Source organism: Eriocheir sinensis, chromosome 69, assembly GCF_024679095.1.
Source record: "Eriocheir sinensis breed Jianghai 21 chromosome 69, ASM2467909v1, whole genome shotgun sequence".
Taxonomy (NCBI): Eukaryota; Metazoa; Arthropoda; class Malacostraca; order Decapoda; family Varunidae; genus Eriocheir; species Eriocheir sinensis.
Genome location: NC_066577.1, coordinates 3,538,517 through 3,562,389, shown reverse-complemented (window position 1 = coordinate 3,562,389; position 23,873 = coordinate 3,538,517). Strand labels below are relative to the sequence as shown.

Below are 23,873 nucleotides of genomic sequence, written 5' to 3'. Positions count from 1 at the left end.
AGCTATTATGCGGTTGTGGCAGCGGATGATGAAATTGCATAAGTCACTTTTAGTAGTTTCAAGAAAAAACTATCTCCAAATGAAAAAGCACAATATTTAGGCCCGAAATAAATAGCCAGTGTATCAAATTTTGAGATGGACAACTCTCTGAACATTTACCTTTCAAACTTGCCTATAGAAACTTTCTAGGGGTCAGGTGATGGCTAGGTATCATTTCAAAATCACATCCATGCTTATCCATTTCAAGTCTACCTATTACAAGCTACGGTGACTGTTGAGGGAAGGACAGCTTATTAATTTTGAAACGTTGACTTTATTGCTTTATAAGCTTTTTATCATGGAGAAAGTTTTGGTTAAGATTCATTTTAGGTCGGTGCCAGTATCTCATTACCTACCTTATGAGACATCAGTATCTCTTCATATATCTTTTCTACAAACCTTCAACAGTCATGGAAACGCTTTGAAAATCCAATTCAAGGACTTTTTTTTACTCCTGAAAAACGGGGATAATGTTTACGAAAGCGCGTCGCCTCCTCTGGAGACGGGCGTGGCGACGCTGCAGCTGGTGTTGCGAGAAATACCTCCTTGCTAAAATAAGTCACATATACATGATGGGGGGGGGACCAGGAGGGGCGTAGCCCCCCTGGTTAGAAAGGGGGGTCGAGGGGGGCACAGCCCCCCCCGTTAGTAGGTTGTAAAGTTCGGTTGGAGTAGTTTAAATATGCTCCCCGACCCTAAACCCTCTGTGAGCTATTTTACGGTTGTGGCGGCTGCAGCATCGCCGCGGCCACTGCCAGAGGAGGCGGTGCGATTTCATAAACATTGTCCCCTATTTTCAAGAGTAAAAAAAAAAGTCCTTGAATTGGATTTTCAAAGTGTTTCCATGACTGTTGAAGGTTTGTAGAAAAGATATATGGAGAGATACTGATGTTTCATAAAGAAGATTATGAGATACTGGCACGGTACTAAAACGAATCTTTACCAAAGTTTTATTTTACGGAAACCACTGAATGGTTGACTTTTCAATGCCTGACGTGCACCTGCCACCGCCTCGTCCCGTCCCGCGCTGTGCTTAATAAATGTAAACTAACCTTACTTAGCGTAACTTACAAGCCCCCTCAAGCCCACCCTCCCCTTCCGTGTGTGTGGTGAAAGCGGTTTATGTGGGCGCAGATGGCCTATGGGGCCACGCCAGACCGGTAAGGTGGGCATCGTTCGGTGGGTTCACTATGCTTCTCTCCCAAAACAAGCTTGGAGATCTAGTGAGAATGCGTGGTTTCCATATGGGAACACTAAATTCGTCACAAACACTCATTTTAGTGGCGGTGGGAGGAAAAAAAATCCCTTAATATAGGAAATTTCCCTAGATCTATGGATTTTTTGTCCCCCCCTACAAAAAAATACGCGAGTGTGACGGTTTTCATGTTCCCCACCCAAAACCCCGCATTCCCACAGGTCCCCAAGCTTGTTTCGGGGGTGAGGGGGGAGTACAGGCAAACACTAGAATTAATTAATTAAAACACTTAATATAATATAATTTTAAACTTCACAAGAGGTGGCTGCCCCTTCCTCAACGCTAGCCCAAGCTTACCTATTTCAAACTTATCCATATCCAGCTTACCTATTACACATGTGGGCAAGTGTGGTACTTAATGCGGTAGTGCGGTAGTACCGCATCACAAAAAAATTACCACACTACCACAAACTTTCTGAAAATGCTGCACTACCGCGGACCGCACTAAAAAATCCTGCGGTACTTAGAAAACTATTGAAGACATTTGCAACGCGGCATGCTCACATTTTTTTTTTACAGTGAATCGGACTCAATCAGTCAATTGGTATCAGTCACCAGAATCAGTGATTCTATCATTCTGACTTTTCAGTTATCGTTCAAAATTATATACTAAATGAATAACTCAGAGTAGATCTGTTCTTCACTCAACCCAAGGCGGCGCGCCATGACTGCCTCTGACGATGATGTATGTGGCAGTGTACAGCAGTACAAGCAAGACTAACATGATCGCTGCTCAATCTCATGTCCAGTACAAATTTTTTTTTGATGCATAACATAGACCATAGTACCTATATACTACAGTCATCCCTCAAATAGTATGGGGGTTAGGGACCCAGGACCCCCGTACTATTCGAAAATCCGTATAAAATTAGTGCCCCCCCTAGAAACACTCCTGGGCACTCCTACGGAATCCGAGTCCCGCCTGGCTGGCTCAGCTGTTACCCACGGTCCCAAGTTGCCAGTTATGCATTTTCTGCTGCAGTCACAGTGTAGTGTTACCACACTGGGGGGGTCAAGGGTGGTGAAGCCCCCCCCCCCTTCTCCCGTTAGAGGTTAGGATATTTAAAATTCGGTTGGAGTAGTTTAAATATGCGTCTCTTAACTATGTAATATGGAGTCGTAATGTTGTATTTTGAAGGCGCGGAGTCAGTCTTCACAATTACTGTTTTGTATCTTATTTCAAGTATGAATTAGAGAGCAACAGGAACTGTGCTAGAGAGTATAAGAGAGTGTGAGTGTATGACATGGCTCGCTCACTGACAATGTGGAAGGCAGCGCTGCCAGGATGGCTCCGTTACCCAGCGTGGAAACACTACAGCAGAAAATGCATAACAGGCATCTTTGGCCGGTGAGTAGAAGCTCAGCCAGGCGGGACCCGGATTCACATGGTATGCCCTACCGCAACTTAACCCTTTCCTTGCGCGCGATACGGGACGCGGCTATCCCCTCAGGCGGAGTCAGGCAGCCCAATGTGGGGGTCTCTTTTTAACCTCTGTAACTCAAAAACTATTCATCACAGCTAAAAACCAAAAACACCATTGGAAAGAGGAGGTCCAGATCTATAGGAGTTGGTTATGTATGCCTCTCTTGCGAATGTACATGCACGTTCATGGAGTGTTGAATGTTAACACTTACGTTGGTGCGTGCCGGATGATCAGCCGTATTGAGGCAACTGCAGACATCTCTCCTTCAGATTCTGGCAAGGGAGTATTGCCAACTGCAATATTTACAACTATTTGGTCAAAGAATCAGTCAGGTGATAGGTGAAGCTATGCAAAAATGCCGCTGTATTGGGCAAGAACATCCACCAGTTACTTGTCCGTAGATATGCCGCGCTGGGCTGATATGATCTTCCACCAAATTTAGTGAAGAATCCACTCAATTAACAATCCTGTGTTGTGATAATTAGTGTTTGAACACTCTCATACGTGGAAGGTTTGAGTGTGGGTGGAGCTCGCAGTGAGCGTTTAGCACCACAAGTATATACGCCTAACGCTCGCTGCGAGCGTTTAGCAATGAAAGGGTTAACTCTTACCAAAACATAACTTCTTCTAAATCTGAATTCTTTTGCAAGGTGAATAGCTTTCTTGAATGTTTTGGGGTGCATTCAGTAGGTGTTTTGGCTTGTCTCTTGGTTCACATGTTCATGTTATGTGGTAATGGAGAAGTGTAGCTGAGGTTGTGCACACACACACAGACTTAGGGAAAGAGCATAGGTTTCAATCTGGCAAAACAGTGTTCCTGATGTTGTGCACACACACGGACTGAGGGGATGTGCATGGATGGCAGTCTGGTATAAAGAACAGTGTTGCCACTCACGCCATGGCTACTTGGTGCGACGAGCAGGAAATTAAAAAATCCTAAAAAAATCTTCTGTGACAATACGTATAAAACTGAATTCGTACTACTATTGGAAACCGTACTATTTAAGGGACGACTGTATATATATATATATATATATATATATATATATATATATATATATATATATATATATATATATATATATATATATATATATATATATATATATATATATATATATATATATATATATATATATATCTATATATATTTTTTTTTTCCTGTTCAGCTATCATTTCACTCCATCACCACCATCCTCTTCCTCCTCTCTTCCTCTTCCTTCTCATCTAATACTCCCTCCTCCTCCTCCTCCTCTGCCGTCAACAACCAGAGCCACCAGTGAGGGGCAGCGAGGGCAGGCCGCCTCGCTGCCTCCCTGGGGACCAACAGCAGGAAACGTCAAAACTCTTCTGTCACTAAATCCTTTCCATTTTTCACTCAGGAGTGGGCAGAGTACTAGAGCACCTGATGGCACTTAGACAGAAGAGGGCGTGGCATTAACAGCCCATCTCCTGCACCCCAGGATGTGGTGTTGGCCATGCTGGGAGGAGCACAGCGCCAGGAGACAGCTGCTCAAGTGAGGGTCTGAGGTGGACGCTGTGCTCAGCGCTCGCTGCGTCCACGCTACCACTGACCTCAGGACTCCTTACTGCATCCTGCCGCAGCTTCCCTGAGGTTCCTGCAAGACCCTCACCCCAGGAGTGGTGGGCAGGGGAGGCTGCAAGGCCGGGCAGCAGCCTGAGTGGCGGGACCAGCAGGAACACTGCCACTGCTGTGAGGACCAGAAGAACACAACCACCACCACCACCACCACTGACAACAACAACAATACCACCCCCACCACTGACAACAACAACAGCAACTATATCACCACCACCACCACCTTGCTGCTGGCACCTTCGGCCACAAAGGAAAGGGAAAGTTTGAGTGTGACAAGATTTGAGACTGGGAGCAAGTTCAGCAGACACAGCCTTGCACACACTGGTGAGGGACACCATGAGTGGCCAGCGTGTGGGGAAAGACTCCCTGGGAAGGATGACCTCAGCAAATACACCCACACACTCTGCTGAAGGAGCCCTTGAATGCCAAGACTGTGGCAAAAGGTTCAGTTGCAAGGGTAACCTCAAAAGACACACCCTTACACACACTGGTGAAAGACCTCATGAATGCCAAGAGTGTGGCAAAAGGTTCAGTATGAAGAGTAACCTCAACAAACACACCCTTACACACACTGGTGAAGGACCCCTTGAATGCCTCGACTGTGGCAAAAGGTTCAGTTACAAGAGTAACCTCAACAGACACACCCTTACACACACTGGTGAAAGACTTCATGAATGTGAAGTTTGTGGAAAAAGGTTTACAGCGATAAGTAGCCTCAACACACACACCCTTACACACACTGGTGAAAGACTTCATGAATGTGTAGATTGTGGAAAAAGGTTTACACGGAAGGGTACCCTCAACACACACATGCGTACACACACTGGTGAAAGGCCTCATGAGTGTGAAGTTTGTGGTGACACATTCATTACGAAGAAACATCTCGAGGTACACACTTACACACACACTGGTGAAAGGCCTCATGAGTGTCTGGAATGTGGAGAAAGGTTCAGAGAGAAGCAAACCCTGAAGCGTCACTCCTTCAGGCACTCTGGCCTGAGAGAGTTCAAGTGTGATGTGTGTGGGAAGCACTTCAAGATGAAGGGGGACATTGCCCAGCACATGAAGACCCACTTCTGAGGTGCCGTGTTGTGCTGCTGTATGGGACCTCAGTAACAGGGAACCAGTCATCAACACCACCTGGAGAGGACTGGCACCATGTTGTGGCTGACTGCTGAGAGATGCACCAACAAGCAGCACCACAGTGAACAGTGCCGTCTGCCCCGAGCCAGAGTGGTGACAACTCTGTCACCTTGCCCCGGCACAGTGCAGCAGCAGTGACTGGGGCCGCCACAACAGACCATCACCAGGATTATCAAGGAGACGCTGTGTGAAGGTTTGTCACGTTTCCCTGGGCTCCACAAAAAACCCGGCCCAGCAGAGACCACTGGTGCAGACTGCCGGCCTGGGAGCTGTGATGGACGGAGCTTGTTAGGTTTGCTGCCCCGAGGGAAAGGAAGGCAGAATATGTAGTCGGGCAAAGTGTGCACACCAGGAACACTCCAGTGGTGTTTGTCAAGCCTTGTATTGTTGGCCAGTGACCGGGTGAGTGCATGATGGACAGACAAATGGCTCCAGCAGGGAAGGAGGGGGAGGCAGGGGGCTGAGCACTGTGCTGGGACTGAGGGGAGATAAAGGCGCAGGCAGTACAACAGTGTGCCGCGTGGAACACTCTTGGCGGAAACACCCACAGAAAAATAACTGAAGAATACAGAAGAAGGAAGACCAGAGAGGGAGGAAGGAAGGCATGCTGGGCCTCAGAGGTCTGGAGAAGAAGAGGAAGAAGATGCAAGGAACTGAAGAATACAGAAGAAGGAAGACCAGAGAGGGAGGAAGGAAGCCATGCTGGGCCTTAGAGGTCTGGAGAAGAAGAGAAGTGAATGAAGAGTGAGTGTAGAATGAATGAAGAGGAATGAAGAATGAAGATGAAGGAAGCATGAAGAGGAAGAAGAAGGTGCTGGCACTCTGCGGGTAAGTGCCCTGCCCACAGGCCTTGAGAGGGGCCGTGTGCCTGCTGGACGCCGCCTGCTAGGGGACCGCGGCCACCCTTGTCCGAGGCAGCTGCTGCCTGCACCCTTGGCCAGGCCCACAGACGCACCACAGCGGGTAAGTGATGTGGCTGCCCTATAGTCTGCACACACACACACACACACATACAAACACAAGAATGGAGTATGCAGCAGTGGTCTGGTCTCCTCGTGAAAAGAAGAACATAAGAAAGCTGGAAAGAGTGCAGAGAGTGGCAACTAAGATGGTACCGGAACTTAGAGATCGGACTTATGAGGAGAGACTCAATAGCATGGGGCTCACAACCCTGGAGAGAAGAAAAGAAAGAGGAGACCTGATAGCGGTGTACAGGGTGGCGAGCGGGGTGGAGAATCTGGACAGAGAGGACCTGTGTGTGTGTGTGTGTGTGTGTGTGGAACGAAAGAGAAACGAGAGGACATAGAAAGAAGTTGAGGGCGACCACGTGTAGGAGAGATGTGAAAAAGTTTAGCTTCCCAAACAGAAACATTGAGCTGTGGAATGGACTGGAGGAGGAGGTGGTTTGTGCAAGAAACATTCATGATTTTAAGGAAAAGTTGGACAAGAGCAGATATGGGGACGGGACAGCGCGAACGTATCTCTTTTCTTGTATGTCACAACTAGGTAAATACAACTTGGTAAATACACACGAGAGAGAGACTGAGCAGGGCTGACATGTGGCTGCTTGCTCCCCATTCCCTGTGCTGGGATCAGCTGATCGTCGGCACCTGTTGTTGTGTACAGTACCCTCTCGCGTTTCGCGATCCTCGAGTTTCATGGTTAGACCTAAATTCTTACCATCCTGACTTTCGCGCATTATCATCCCGATTTTCACGCTGCTTTGACATGTACGGGTCACGTCTACTTATCATCGGCGTCTCGCATGCTGCCTTAGAAGGTAGTATCACACTGGACGTTTTCCTCCAAACATTGTGGCTATGGCGAGAGAGAGAGAGAGAGAGAGAGAGAGAGAGAGAGAGAGAGAGAGAGAGAGAGAGAGAGAGAGAGAGAGACTTATTAACACGTTAACCGCGTTTGAACGCCTCGCCGCTCCCTTCCTGTCGCGTTTGGTTCAACTCAGCGCGGCCTCAATACCACGCGAGCCTCCGAATCGAGAGGAGGTGTGTAGCTTCACTCTGGTTATGAGCCCCTCTCATGAAAGGTGAAATGGAGAGGATGAAAAAAAGGAAAAAGAGAAGGGTGTGAGGAGGGAGGGTCAGAAAGGAGGGTCAGGGCTTTGGTCAGGATATGACCTGACAGGTCATGTCCATACCTGTCACAAACACACAGAAGGTGAAATGAGAAGGATGTGGGGAGGATGGGGCAGAAAGGAGAGTTAGATCAGGGATTTGGTGAAAACATGACCTGACTCAGGTCAAGACATGACCTGACTCCCTTCTGCCCCTCCCTCCCCCCACCCTTCTCATTTCCCTTTATGTGTGTGTGTGTGTGTGTGTGTGACATGACCTGACTCTCCTTCAGCCCCTTCCCCTCCACACCCTTCTAATTTCCCCTTATGTGTGTGAAGCACACCCAGAAAAGTTGCTGGTTGCCCAAGCTGCCGCCAACGCAGTGGGAAGAAAAAGGCCCAGTGTGACACCAGCTTACGGACAACCGACAACTCGCTCCCAGATTGCCAGTAGCAACAACGGTTAGAGGAAAATGGCCAGTGTGATACCGCCTTAAGGCAGTGAGGCCGCTGATTGGGTTAGCGCCGCCGATGACATCATTGGACTCCCAACAAATCACAAGTGTGTTTTCAGAGCTCAGCCAATCGTAAGGCTTCATCTGAGGCTTTAAAACAACCCATTCTCTCTTCCTGGTTTCTTCCTTTTTCCAAGGTATGTATTTTGAGATAACAAAGGAGTAAAGGAGGAAAAAAGTGAGATCCGGGGGGCAGCATGAGCCAATTATAATGACGCCACTATAAACTGTTGCCTGCGCCATGACGGGCTCAGGGCTGACCATCAGGCCCAGGTGGATAGTCTACCGGCACCATAGACCACATGTAAAAAAGAATAAATAAATAAATGAAAATCTCCACGGGTTGAAATAAAAAAGCGCTTTTTCAGTTTTTTCAATACCTCGATTTTCGTGATCCTCGAGTTTAACGCTTTACCTTTGGAACGAAGCGAGCGCGAAACTCGAGAGGGTACTGTATACAGTGTCAGGCTGATGCTCTGAGAGGCCCGTCTCCCATTTAAAGAACTTAAAAAAGCTAGTGTAGGGTGAGTGAGAGGAAGAGGGGTGGCACACACCAAAGAGAAGAGGAAGAGGAAATGGAGCAAGACTGAAAATGCAAGAGGGAGCTGTGGGAGGATATGAGGATAGTGATGATTGTTATGAATATAGCGAGTCCACTTTCTCATCGTCATTCATCATTATTTCATCGACGTCTGCTCCTAGGAGCTCCCACCAGGGGATGGCCACGGCAGAAGAGTTTCCATCTTTCTCTATCCAGACACTCCCTCCTTGCTTGCTCAGAGTTTCTCAAGGATCTTTCCCCCTCTCCCTAACGTACTCTTGCACCCTATCCCTCCATTTCACTGGAGGTCGTAAGGGAGGAAGTGCTGGGTGAGATGAAAACATGGAAAATAGAACATGATAAAGCTAATGCAGACTTTAAGGAAATAATTGAATAGCAACTAAAAGGGGAGAAGGGAAATCTAGAAAAAGAGGTGGTTGAGCTCATAAAAAAGAATGAAGATTTAGTGAGAGATGTAGTGGATAAGAAAAAGAGTGTTATAGTATTCGGAATGAAAGAATAAAACAATGTACATATATTGAAATGTATGTATATGTTATTTTGTATCTAAGTACTTCCATTTCATATTTTCATGATATATAGAACAGTCAGCATCACTGGACGGGCCACCACCGCTGCAGACCCGGATCCAAAAGTTAACTTGGATTCATCTCTGGACGGGGCAACGCTGGGCCTGGTTCCCACAGCCATGAAGGTGGGTGGTAGCTTTTTACAAATTAGTGTCTGTGGTGCCATCTTGTTTGGCTCTGGTGGCCTTAACTAAAGATGTCACACAAACATCCTCATCCTAGCACCAAAAATAGGATTGGGTCGAGCCGTCAAAATGCAAGTTAGAATCAGAGCATCGTTACCGAGCCATGAGTCAGCCACAGTAATTATGACAGAATCAATAAGTTTATTTTGAGCTTCCTGACTGCATCCCTTCCTCTCCATCATGCCTCAACTTTCTGCTCAGGCTTATCCTTGTTGTGTCCCGCTCCCTGATGCAAGAGTTAAGTGTCATCATTCTCTCATCCCTCAGCACCAGCCTCCTTTCCTTCCCCTCTCTGTGTGCCTTCTCTCCTATCCCTGTTGTGTCCTGCTCCCTGATGCAAGAGTTAACAGTGTCATCATTCTCTCATCCCTCAGCACCAGCCTTCTCTCCTATCCCTGTTGTGTCCCGCTCCCTGATGCAAGAGTTAAGTGTCATCATTCTCTCATCTCTCAGCACCAGCCTCCTTTCCTTCCACTCCCTGTGTGTCTTCTCTCCTATCCCTGTTGTGTCCCGCTCCCTGATGCAAGAGTTAAGTGTCATCATTCTCTCATCCCTCAGCACCAGCCTCCTTTCCTTCCCCTCCCTGTGTGCCTTCTCTCCCATGGTTGCACTGAGGGATGGTTGTTGTGTCGGCCATATTCCTTAATCACTCTATTAACTTTTCTTTTGTCACCTTCACCATTTTCTTTGCCCTCATCTCATCTGAACCATTTTCCTCCATGGTAATCATCTCACCAGTCTCCCCAAAGATCTTAACAATTTCTTTACAGTATTTCCATCCTAAATACTCCTTCCTTTTAACCTGGTAGCAGTGACGGGCCAAATTTGTGCCATGATATAAACCCTCCAAAACAGATGATACATAAACTGATCACAAATGCTTTGATATGTATTATGAAATGGTTTGTGTGAGTGATGATTTTTTCTCATTTTTCTTGCTTAGAGGGACCATTTAGAAACATGATCCCTGCTGCTACCACTGGGTTAAACAGGATCAGTCACACCTGTTGGACTCACATGCAGAGACGACTGGCCCAGACACAGAAGAAGAAGAGGCAGGCCACTCTGGCAGCACGGCAAGATGGAGCAGGTGAGGATGTGTGTGTGTGTGGAAGAGTGGAGAGAGTGTGGAAGCTGTAGAATAATAGGATAGACAGGAGCAGTGGATGCTGATATTCATGGCAGCAGGTGGAATCTTTTAAAGTGAAAACATGATGGAAGAGTTAAGGGCAGACACTGTGAGGCATGGAGTTGTGGCATGCAGGCTGTGAAGAGGGCAGGGGAGGCATGGAGTTGTAGCATGCAGGCTGTGAAGAGGGCAGGGGAGGCATGGAGTTGTGGCATGCAGGCTGTGAAGAGGCAGGGGTGGCATGGGTTGTGGCATGCAGGCTGTGAAGAGGGCAGGGTAGGCATGGAGTTGTGGCATGCAGGCTGTGAAGAGGGCAGGGGTGGCATGGAGTTGTGGCATGCAGGCTGTGAAGAGGGCAGGGGTGGCATGGAGTTGTGGCATGCAGGCTGTGAAGAGGGCAGGGAGGGCATAGAGTTGTGGCATGCAGGCTGTGAAGAGGGCAGGGGTGGCATGGAGTTGTGGCATGCAGGCTGTGAAGGGGGCAGGGAGGGCATAGAGTTGTGGCATGCAGGCTGTGAAGAGGGCAGGGAGGGCATGGAGTTGTGGCATGCAGGCTGTGAAGAGGGCAGGGAGGGCATAGAGTTGTGGCATGCAGGCTGTGAAGGGGGCAGGGAGGGCATGGAGTTGTGGCATGCAGGCTGTGAAGAGGGCAGGGAGGGCATAGAGTTGTGGCATGCAGGCTGTGAAGAGGGCAGGAGGAGGGCATGGGTTGTGGCTTGCAGGCTGTGATGTGGGCAGGGATGGCATAGAGTTGTGGCATGCAGGCTGTGAAGGGGGCAGGGAGGCATGGAGTTGTGGCATGCAGGCTGTGAAGAGGGCAGGGAGGGCATGGAGTTGTGGCATGCAGGCTGTGAAGAGGGCAGGGAGGGCATGAGTTGTGGCATGCAGGCTGGGAAGGGGGCAGGGTGGGCATTGAGTTGTGGCATGCAGGCTGTGAAGGGGGCAGGGAGGGCATGGAGTTGTGGCATGCAGGCTGTGAAGAGGGCAGGGAGGGCATAGAGTTGTGGCATGCAGGCTGTGAAGAGGGCAGGGGTGGCATAGAGTTGTGGCATGCAGGCTGTGAAGAGGGCAGGGGAGGGCATAGAGTTGTGGCATGCAGGCTGTGAAGAGGGCAGGGGTGGCATAGAGTTGTGGAGAAGGATGCCGAGTCTCATTAGTGTGGGAATGTGCACAGCAATAGGAAGGCATTGGAGGTAACAGAGGGCATACAAGGTGGCAACAGGAAGGCATTGGAGGGAACTACAAGGTGGACCAAGATGTTCTGCTGCCATTAACCTGGTAGCAGCAGGGATCATGTTTCTCAATGGTCCCTCTAAGCAAAAAAAATGAGAAAAAATCATCCCTCACACAAACCGTTCCATAATATATATCAAAGCATTTGTGATCAGATTATGTATCATCTATTTTGGGGGGGTTAATATCATGGCACAAATTTGGCCCATCACTGTTACCAGGTTAAGGAGGAAGTAATACAGACAAACTCTTTAATTACAGAAAATCTCCAGTAAAGGAAATGTCACTCCATGGTCCCAGGAAAGTTGACATGAAAACAGTGTAGACATCCCCATCCCAGCAAGAAGTGTGTCCTCTACCCTTGCCAAGAGCCCATTACTCTGATTTTCCCCAGATGGAGCAGACCACCAGTGTTCAGGAGCAGCTGTTGGGTGACAAGGCCCCGGAGGTGTGTGTGACCTCAGTTGTGGCAGCCTAGGACAACACTCCTGCCTCCTCCAGTGTTCAGGAGCAGCAGTTGGGTGAGAAGGACCCAGAGGTGTGTATGACCTCAGTGGTGGCAGCCTGGGACAACACTCCTGCCTCCACCAACTCGCCCATTGACCTGTGTGCATGTGTGTGAGAGAGGATCATGCCTGCTTGTGACAATGCATGTTGATGCTAACTTTATGGTATGGTTCCTGATGATGCAGACCTTTATGGATACTTTTTCCTACCACAGGTTACCCATCCTGGAGGGGGACACTGAAGAGTACCTCAGTTGTGGCACAAGTAGGAGCCAGGAAATTAAAGTCACCAGCAGAGTATTTGAACCAGTCTTGTAGAAGTATTATACAGCCTTCTGTGATGTTTTTACCATACAGTGGGGATAATCTCAAGACAAAACATCACCGTCTCTGTGGCTGCTTGGGTGTGGACACTGCTTCTGGCCAGGTTGACAAACAAGCTTTGCGTTGGAAATTTATTTGCACCAGAGTGTTACAATACTTTGAAGAGTCTCCCTAAACAAATGCTCAGTGATACAGCAGGAAAAAATTATTAAAAAAAAAAAAAAAAAGAAAAAGGTGGGAAGTCTAGGACTTTTAAACTTTGGCTGCTTAGTACTAAAAATAATTAGCACAAGTCTGACGAAAAAGTTTTGGCAGCAGACAGTCACTGGAGAGCCCCAGCAAAGAGGTCCAGGAGGTGGTGGCCAAGGCAGCAGCTGAAGAGGGAAGGAACACGGCAGACAGTCACTGGAGAGCCCCAGCAAAGAGGTCCAGGTGGTGGTGGCCAAGGCAGCAGCTGAAGAGGGAAGGAACACGGCAGACAGTCACTGGAGAGCCCCAGCAAAGAGGTCCAGGTGGTGGTGGCCAAGGCAGCAGCTGAAGAGGGAAGGAACACGGCAGACAGTCACTGGAGAGCCCCAGCAATGAGGTCCAGGAGGTGGTGGTGCAGCAGATGTCCAGCAAGGTGGCACCTGAAGAGGGAAGGACAGCATTTAGACTGGAGACAAATGAGGCGACTGGAGGTTATGTCACCCAGGATGAAAACTAAAACAAAACCACAGCAGCTAACAGGAAGATGCTTTTGCAGGGAAATCTAGAACTCTTTATAGGCATTAAAGGTTACAAAAAGAATGATCTGAACTAGTTTCCTTCACCTGGCACTCCTGTAATACAAGTCATGCCATCTCACACACCTCACTGTATGCACGATTACTCCATAACTATTCACTATAATACATTTTTTTGTGGATCAACTGTTTGAATGCTTAGGAATGTTCACCACCACTGCCTTTAACAGATAGCCAGCCCAGATGTCCTCTAACTCCCACACAAGTCCTGCTCTCACTTACATGAATTTCCCACATCCCTTCTCTAACATAACAGCAGGTTTAGCTCGGTCCTTCTCACTGTCAGACCCAAGCCACCATTGTCCCCCTACGACTTCCTTCCCTGTCCCAAAGTCCAGCGTCCAAGGTTTTATTCTGCCACTCTCCTACTCAATTTTTCCCTGTCACCATCTTTGTATAGTTTCAATTCTTATCTCTTCCCTCAGTCCACCAGTTTTTCCTACTCCATCCTGTCCCCTTAACCCGGTATCAGCAACGGGCCAAATTTGTAGCTTTACCGTGTAGCAGTGACGGGCCAAATTTGTGGCTTTACTGTGTAGCAGCGACGGGCCAAATTTGTGGCTTTACCGTGTAGCAGTGACGGGCCAAATTTGTGGCTTTACTGTGTAGCAGTGACGGGCCAAATTTGTGGCTTTACTCAGTAAAGCCACAAATTTGGCCCGTCACTGCTACACAGTAAAGTTTACTGTATAGCAGTGACGGGCCAAATTTGTGGCTTTACTGTGTAGCAGCGACGGGCCAAATTTGTGCCATGATATAAACCCCCCAAAACACATGATGCATAAACTGATCTCAAATGCTTTGATATATATTATGAAGTGGTTTGTGTGAGGGGTGACTTTTTCTTATTTTACTTGCTTAGAGGGACCATTAAGAAACATGATCCTCGCTGCTACCAGGTTAATATTCCTGTACTGTCCTCTTGTCAATCATGTATTTTTTTATCTGTTTCACCTCTTACATTGCCATTCCCTATCTTCCTGCACCCTTCTTAATCAATCCTCTCCTGTCCCTCAGTCCTTCAGGGGGCTTCGTGGTGCAGTGGTTAGCACACTTGGCTCGCAACCGAGAGAGCCCGGGTTTGATTCCCGGGCGGAGTGGAAAAATTTGGGTGGCTTTTCCGATACCCCACGCCCCTGTCCACCCAGCAGTGAATGGGCACCAGGTATTAATCGGGGGTTGTGTCCTGTCTTCTGGGATCTGCTCCCTTCTCCTATGATTCTTTTCCCTCCTGTCTCCCTCCAGCATATGACCACAGATGTTGCACCGACTAAGCGAAACTTTCCAACTTTTCGCTCAGTCTTTCATGCTGTGTTACATCATTCCAATCTTATTCCACATTCCCTGTGCTGTCACGGTCTCTAGTATGTATCAGTGCCCGCTGGTATTCATCTTTCACACTGCCCTTCCCTAACAGTTGGAAAACCATTATTATTATTTTTACAGCAGAGGAAACAACTCAAAAGGCACTAAAAACAAAACAAAAAAGGAAACCATGAATAAAAAGTCCTGTACTCGCTATTCCTGTAAAAGTGTTAAGAGGAGTGGCTGAAAGATAGGTCAATGCTAATGAAGTCTTCTGGAATGATCCAAGTTCTGACCACAGTTTACTAAGATTCATTGTCTCCTTGTATCAATAGCCTATAGTATCACTGTTGCAAAACCACTACCATGCTAATGAATTCTGGTATTATCCAAGTTTTGCTGCATAGTTTACCAAGATTGGAATTGCAAGATTTAAACAGTCGAGCTTCAGACCTTCAGCCGTGCTTAATCCGGTAGCAGCAGGGATCATGTTTCTTAATGGTCCCTCCAAGCGAGAAAAATGAAAAAAATCACCCCTCACACAAACCATTTCATAATATATATATCAAAACATTTGTGATCAGTTTATGCATCATCTACATATTTTGGGGGGTTTATAACATAGCACAAGTTTGGCCCGTCACTGCTTTACGGTAAAGCCACAAATTTGGCCCGTCACTGCTACCGGGTTAAATAAAGCATTGGAGACATCTGCTCTATCATTCCCTTTGAGAAACACTACATGGACCACTGAAGACTACAGGAGCATGGCAAAAAACTTTTCTACCATTTTTCCCTGCATCAGACAACAGCCCAGGCCTTCAGTGTGACTCCCTGTACCATATCATTCCCTTTGAAACCTGTACCACATCATTCCCTTTATATTGTATCATTGAACACTGAAGACTACAGAAGCATGGCAGAAAACTTGTCCACCATCATTTTTCAAAGTGAACAAAACCCAACTCTTAACTTTACTTCACTTTTCCCCTTGGAAGCCACATCAAACAACCAGCGCTGACCACTCTGTCAGGCACCAGTCACCAACACCCTCACTGTCAGGCACCAGTCACCAACACTCACTGTCAGGCACCAGTCACCAACACTCTCACTGTCAGGCACCAGTCACCAACACATTCCCGGTCAGGCACCAGTCACCAACACATTCCCGGTCAGGCACCAGTCACCAACACCCTCACTGTCAGGCACAAGTCACCAACACTCGCACTGTCAGGCACCAGTCACCAACACTCTCACTGTCAGGCACCAGTCACCAACACTCTCACTGTCAGGCACCAGTCACCAACACTCTCACTGTCAGGCACCAGTCACCAACACACTCACTGTCAGGCACCAGTCACCAACACTCGCACTGTCAGGCACCAGTCACCAACACTCGCACTGTCAGGCACCAGTCACCAACACTCGCACTGTCAGGCACCAGTCACCAACACTCTCACTGTCAGGCACCAGTCACCAACACTCGCACTGTCAGGCACCAGTCACCAACACTCTCACTGTCAGGCACCAGTCACCAACACTCTCACTGTCAGGCACCAGTCACCAACACTCTCACTGTCAGGCACCAGTCACCAGCACTCTCACTGTCAGGCACCAGTCACCAACACTCTCACTGTCAGGCACAAGTCACCAACACATTCTCTGTCAGGCACAAGTCACCAACACTCTCACTGTCAGGCACAAGTCACCAACACTCTCACTGTCAGGCACAAGTCACCAACACACTCACTGTCAGGCACCAGTCACCAACACTCTCACTGTCAGGCACCAGTCACCAACACTCTCACTGTCAGGCACAAGTCACCAACACATTCTCTGTCAGGCACAAGTCACCAACACTCTCACTGTCAGGCACAAGTCACCAACACTCTCACTGTCAGGCACAAGTCACCAACACTCTCACTGTCAGGCACAAGTCACCAACACTCTCACTGTCAGGCACCAGTCACCAACACTCTCACTGTCAGGCACCAGTCACCAACACTCTCACTGTCAGGCACCAGTCACCAACACTCTCACTGTCAGGCACCAGTCACCAACACTCTCACTGTCAGGCACAAGTCACCAACACCCTCACTGTCAGGCACAAGTCACCAACACCCTCACTGTCAGGCACCAGTCACCAACACTCTCACTGTCAGGCACCAGTCACCAACACTCTCACTGTCAGGCACCAGTCACCAACACTCTCACTGTCAGGCACCAGTCACCAACACACTCACTGTCAGGCACCAGTCACCAACACACTCACTGTCAGGCACCAGTCACCAACACACTCACTGTCAGGCACCAGTCACCAACACTCACTGTCAGGCACCAGTCACCAACACTCTCACTGTCAGGCACCAGTCACCAACACTCTCACTGTCAGGCACCAGTCACCAACACTCTCACTGTCAGGCACAAGTCACCAACACTCTCACTGTCAGGCACCAGTCACCAACACTCTCACTGTCAGGCACCAGTCACCAACACTCTCACTGTCAGGCACCAGTCACCAACACCCTCACTGTCAGGCACCAGTCACCAACACCCTCACTGTCAGGCACCAGTCACCAACACACTCACTGTCAGGCACCAGTCACCAACACACTCACTGTCAGGCACCAGTCACCAACACCCTCACTGTCAGGCACCAGTCACCAACACCCTCACTGTCAGGCACCAGTCACCAACACCCTCACTGTCAGGCACCAGTCACCAACACCCTCACTGTCAGGCACCAGTCACCAACACCCTCACTGTCAGGCACCAGTCACCAACACCCTCACTGTCAGGCACCAGTCACCAACACCCTCACTGTCAGGCACCAGTCACCAACACTCACTGTCAGGCACCAGTCACCAACACTCTCACTGTCAGGCACCAGTCACCAACACCCTCACTGTCAGGCACCAGTCACCAACACCCTCACTGTCAGGCACCAGTCACCAACACTCTCACTGTCAGGCACCAGTCACCAACACTCACTGTCAGGCACCAGTCACCAACACACTCACTGTCAGGCACCAGTCACCAACACACTCACTGTCAGGCACCAGTCACCAACACTCTCACTGTCAGGCACCAGTCACCAACACACTCACTGTCAGGCACCAGTCACCAACACTCTCACTGTCAGGCACCAGTCACCAACACTCTCACTGTCAGGCACCAGTCACCAACACTCTCACTGTCAGGCACCAGTCACCAACACCCTCACTGTCAGGCACATTTTAAGTCACCAACACCCTCACTGTCAGGCACAATTTTAAGTCACCAACACCCTCCTGTTCTGAACCCTTCCCATCTGTTCAAAGTCTACACCTTATTTCAGCCTTGCATAATTTACTCCAAATTTTCACTTCCCACGCTGCCTAGACTTAGATATTCCGGTTCAGTATATAAAACCCCACAATTGTAACCTCCTGCAGAGTTATAAAAGTCTCCAATAGTTCACTTCCCTGACTGCAAAAATCTTAAGTAGGGCTGTTTCCTGTTAAGTGGCCAAACCCACCCATCAAACCCTCACTTCCCTGAATGCCAAGATCTTAAGTATTCCCTGTTAAGTGACCAAACCCACCCATCAAACCCTCCCTCCAAGATATTAAGTATTCCCTGTTAAGTGACCAAACCCACCCATCAAACCCTCACTCCAAGATCTTAAGTATTCCCTGTAAGTGACCAAACCCACCCACCAAACCCTCCCTCCAAGATATTAAGTATTCCCTGTTAAGTGGCCAAACCCACCCATCAAGCCCTCCCTCCAAGATCTTAAGTATTCCCTGTTAAGTGACCAAACCCACCCATCAAACCCTCACTCCAAGACCTTTAAGTATTCCCTGTTAAGTGGCCAAACCCACCCATCAAACCCTCACTCCAAGATCTTAAGTATTCCCTGTTAAGTGACCAAACCCACCCATCAAACCCTCACTCCAAGATCTTAAGTATTCCCTGTTAAGTGACCAAACCCACCCATCTAACCCTCACTCCAAGATCTTAAGTATTCCCTGTTAAGTGACCAAACCCACCCATCAGACCCTCACTTCAAGATCTTAAGTATTCCCTGTTAAGTGACCAAACCCACCCATCAGACCCTCACTTCAAGATCTTAAGTATTCCCTGTTAAGTGACCAAACCCACCCATCAAACCCTCACTTCAAGATCTTAAGTATTCCCTGTTAAGTGACCAAACCCACCCATCAGACCCTCACTCTAAAGTATTCCCTGTTAAGTGACCAAACCCACCCATCAAACCCTCACTTCAAGATCTTAAGTATTCCCTGTTAAGTGACCAAACCCACCCATCAAACCCTCACTCCAAGATCTTAAGTATTCCCTGTTAAGTGACCAAACCCACCCATCAAACCCTCACTCCAAGATCTTAAGTATTCCCTGTTAAGTGACCAAACCCACCCATCAGACCCTCACTTCAAGATCTTAAGTATTCCCTGTTAAGTGATCAAACCCACCCATCAAACCCTCCCTCCAAGATCTTAAATATTCCCTGTTAAGTGACCAAACCCACCCATCAAACCCTCCCTCCAAGATCTTAAATATTCCCTGTTAAGTGACCAAACCCACCCATCAAACCCTCCCTCCAAGATCTTAAGTATTCCCTGTTAAGTGACCAAACCCACCCATCAAACCCTCCCTCCAAGATCTTAAATATTCCCTGTTAAGTGACCAAACCCACCCATCAAACCCTCCCTCCAAGATCTTAAGTATTCCCTATTAACTTTAAGTGGTCAAACCCACCCATCAAAACCTCACTCCAAGATCTTAAGTATTCCCTGTTAAGTGACCAAACCCACCCATCAAACCCTCCCTCCAAGATCTTAAGTATTTCCTATTAAGTGGTCAAACCCACCCATCAAAACCTCACTCCAAGACCTTTAAGTATTCCCTGTTAAGTGACCAAACCCAGCCATCAGACCCTCACTCCAAGATCTAAGTATTCCCTGTTAAGTGACCAAACCCACCCATCTAACCCTCACTCCAAGATCTTAAGTATTCCCTCTAAGTGACCAAACCCACCCATCAAACCCTCACTCCAAGATCTTAAGTATTCCCTGTTAAGTGACCAAACCCACCCATCAAACCCTCACTCCAAGATCTTAAGTATTCCCTCTAAGTGACCAAACCCACCCATCAAACCCTCCCTCCAAGATCTTAAGTATTCCCTCTAAGTGACCAAACCCACCCATCAGACCCTCACTCCAAGATCCAAGTATTCCCTCTAAGTGACCAAACCCACCCATCAAACCCTCACTCCAAGATCTTAAGTATTCCCTCTAAGTGACCAAACCCACCCATCAAACCCTCCCTCCAAGATCTTAAGTATTCCCTCTAAGTGACCAAACCCACCCATCAAACCTTCACTCCAAGATCTTAAGTATTCCCTCTAAGTGACCAAACCCACCCATCAAGTCTGTCAATTCAGCCTGGTCCCCAAACATTAGTTCTTTATGGCCAAGTCTGATTTTCCGGATAATATAACAGTGGTGCTGCTCATTGGAGGGCACAAACAGTTCTTCCAGATCTAACTAAACAAATTATCAAAACTCATAAATACTTTTCCCTGGTTACTATTCTCCTATGTTTACCTCCTGTAAGTGATCAACGGCCATTTCTAACTAATCTTCCCCCGGAGAGTTTGATATTCCTGCAGGCAATGATCGAGCCACTAATTTTAAGCCTCTGATTTCACGGGTTAAGTTCACAAGTGTTCGTCCCTTGTTGCTTGGACAGACTCCACTCCACTCCAGAGATTAACATTCCTCTTTAGCGATGAAACCCACAAATTCTACGCCCCATCTAAAGTTATCCTGGTCAAGACAACCCAAACATTTGTCCCTTACTACCGGGAGTTGAATGTCTCGTTAACTGTCCCTGCCAAACTAATACTCACTCATTGCCACAAGCTTCATAGTCCTTTTAGGAGGAAACCTATGAATTCTGTACATCACCTCCATTATCCAGGTAAAGAACGCTGAAATATTCGTCCCCTACTGCCAGGAGTTGAAGGTCTCAAATAAGTCACTCATTGTCACAAGCTTCATATTCCTGTTAAGTGAGGAGCTACTAATTCTGTACATCACCTCAGTTATCCAGGTCAAGAACGCTGAAATGTTCGTCCCCTACTATCAGGAGTTGAAGGTCTTAAATACGTCACTCATTGCCACAAGCTACATGTTCCTATCAAGTGAGGAAACTTACCAATTCTATAAATCACCTCAATTATCCTGGTCAAGAACACTTAAATGTTCGTCCCTTACTACCAGGAGTTGAAGGTCTCGTTAACAAAAGCCTCATATATACTTAACTATCAGTAGCACAACCTCAGTATCACAGGGACAGCAGCAGCAGCATCTCGCCAGTCTGGGCGCGACAAAGCATCAGATGAGCCGAGACCTGCGGGGAGGATACCGTGATAGTGACGCAGCACGGACCAGCACCTGCAGTGTCTGGGCTGGCCGAGTGTTAAAGGCAGTGGTGGTGAACATTCTCAAGCATTCAAACGGCTGATCCACAGAAAAAATAATATAGTGAACGGTTATGGAGTAATGGCCACAGCGGTAGACGAGAATAATGGAACTCTGTAATGAAACGCCAGGAACTGAACTAAAGGCGTTACCAATTTCTCAAGTTATTCAGAGGGAGAACGATTGATTGATTGATTGTTTATTGTTGCAAGTAAAACAACAAAGGAGAAGGGAGGAGCATGCCATCCCAACCCCCAGGCAGGACAGAGTGTGATTATACAACTAAGGATACATGTGGAAGTAGCACCAGGAAACTAAAAAGATACAATGGTAGGGGACAAGTGCTAAAAAAAATAAAGGCCTTGATTTGGTTAAGGAAGCAGACATAAGGGACTGGACATATGGACTACAATCTAGGGGAAAATGCAGGATACTCACTAATCACAGCTGAAAGAACGAGTGGAGGCACCTTTTTCGTAGTTAATGATCCCCCAACACAAAACTTTAATTCATTTCAATAATTAAACTAATTTTATAATTGTCATTTTTTTATAAAGGAAGTCCTTAGTTTGGGGCGGGGACTCCTCTTACAGGGGGGCCTCCTTTGCCCCCTTATAAATCCGGCCCTGAGCCCACTTAAGTTAACCCCTTGGCTGCGGACCCCCTACCAAAGACCTCACCAAGGTACAGGAGTGGAGCAAAAAAGTGATTGCTGGAATTCAATAAAGAATAATATAAAGTCCTGCACCTTGGGAGGGGATATCCAGCACACCAATACCACATGGGAAACACTCCACTATCCACCACAGAAGCAGAGAAAGACCTGGGAGTATGTGTTACCAGGCTACCAGTGAAGGCCAAATCCATGCCAATCGCAGCGGACGGGTTAAATGATATAAACAAGCAGTAACCCGCAGCTCCATTACAACATGGACACTCGACGCCTCAACTAGAGAATAAAAAAATCACGCAAAACAAGGCGATACAGATTAGGCGACAGGATTCAGAGTGGTGCTGACTCTTAGCCCGGTAGCATCGACGGGCCAAATTTGTGGCTTTACCGCGTACCATGAACCCCCAAAAATAGAAGATACAAATGCGTTGATACATATAATGGTTTGCATGAGTGATGATTTTTTCTCAAATTCGCTTAGAGGGGTTAAGAAACGATCCCCGCAGGTACCGGGTTAACGAGACAATTTGACGGACATGAAATAAGGATTGATTTACATAACACGATGCGGATTAGGTTCCACAATACAACCAGTTTACCAAGATGCAGAGAGGGGCAGGACCGGCAGCACCTCGACAACGACACTGCAGACGTGACCTTCGCTTCACTTGGCTGTCGAAAGAGAATGGTCGACCTCTGTCCCTCCCTTCCAACCCAGACGCTGCCTCCCCCTTTCCTTCCAGCCAATCACCGCCTTCCACCCACCGCCGGCCAGCCTTTTCACTTTTAGCCTAACTTCACTTCCAATTTTCTCCATTTTCCACTAATGTTTTTTCAGCTTCCTTTACATAAAAAAATAGCTCAGTCTTTCTACTTTCCCTCGCTATTTTGTATTTTATTCTATCTCTTTTGGTTTTCTTATAAATGGCAAGAATATAACAACATTTACCTTTCCCCCCCTCCCCCCCCTCACACACACACCTCTTCCTCCCTCGCCTTCACGACCCTCGAATAAGTGACTGTTCAAGGATTCATTCAAAGGGTTCAGTGTCTCAGTGTACCGAAGCAGGGATTGAAGCCTAGTCCACTCTCTCTCTCTCTCTCTCTCTCTCTCTCTCTCTCTCTCTCTCTCTCTCTCTCTCTCTCTCTCTCTTCCTTCCCTCCCACTTCCAACCTTCCCTTCCCATTTCCTTTCTTCCCCTTCCAACTTTTCCTTTCTTCCACTTCCCTCCATCTTCCATCCCCTTCCTCTTCCTTCCCTCCCTCTTCCAACCTTCCCTTCCCATTTCCTTTCTTCCCCTTCCAACTTTTCCTTTCTTCCACTTCCTTCCAACCCTCCCTTCCCTTTCTCCCTGTCCTTCCCTTCCACCCTTTATCAAGCCTCCCTTTCCTTCCAATTTCCCCTTCCCTTCCTTCCCCTCCCCTCCTCTTTTCCATTCCAATCTTCCCCTTCCAACCTTCCCATTCCTTTCTGGCCCTCCTTCCCACCTTCCAACCTTCCTTTCTCTTTCCCTCTCCTTTCTTTTCCCTCCCTCCCCGTTCCAACCTTTTCTCCCCTTCCTTCCCCTTCCCTTCCTCCCTCTCCCTCCCCTCCCCCACCTTCCCTGTGCCGGTTACCCCCTCACCTATCTGTGGTGCTCGTGTGGTAATCTGGCGGGTCACTGAGGCGCGCCAGGGTAGCTGAGGTGTGCTGGGCTCACCACCCATTGGCCCTCCACAGGGGGCCATAAGTGACCCCGGGGGCTTCATTACACACTCAATGGGATGTTATTATGTTGGCGAGGGGTTGTTGGCCCTCCAGAGGGGGCCATAAGTCACCCAGGGGCTTCATTACACGCTCAATGGGTTCTTGGCCCTCCACAGGGGGCCATAAGTCACCCAGGGGCTTCTCAATGGGTTGTTGTTGTGTTGGCGAGGGATTGAATTCAGACAGGGGCGGATCCAGAATATCAATTTTGGGGGGGCCCGATGGTAAAATTTAATAATATATATATATATATATATATATATATATATATATATATATATATATATATATATATATATATATATATATATATATATATATAT

General features: G+C 47.8%; 1 protein-coding gene, 1 long non-coding RNA gene and 1 other non-coding gene across 3 annotated transcripts; all 3 read left to right on the top strand.

Moving 5' to 3' along the window:
- Positions 1–6,069: 6,069 nt before the first annotated feature.
- Positions 6,070–13,977, top strand: LOC126988390 (uncharacterized). Its single transcript, XR_007741872.1, has 5 exons — positions 6,070–6,081; positions 6,177–6,205; positions 9,192–9,303; positions 10,307–10,453; positions 12,120–13,977. It is a non-coding gene; the product is annotated as an uncharacterized LOC126988390 (long non-coding RNA).
- A 390-nt stretch (positions 13,978–14,367) lies between these two features.
- Trnaa-cgc (transfer RNA alanine (anticodon CGC)) lies at positions 14,368–14,441 on the top strand. The gene has a single exon. It is a non-coding gene; the product is annotated as a tRNA-Ala (tRNA).
- A 265-nt stretch (positions 14,442–14,706) lies between these two features.
- On the top strand, positions 14,707–17,885 carry LOC126988325 (mucin-3A-like). Its single transcript, XM_050846382.1, has 2 exons — positions 14,707–14,724; positions 15,708–17,885. Exons 1-2 carry the CDS (start codon positions 14,707–14,709, stop codon positions 17,883–17,885), a joined length of 2,196 nt encoding a protein of 731 aa, XP_050702339.1.
- The last annotated feature ends 5,988 nt before the right edge of the window (positions 17,886–23,873 follow it).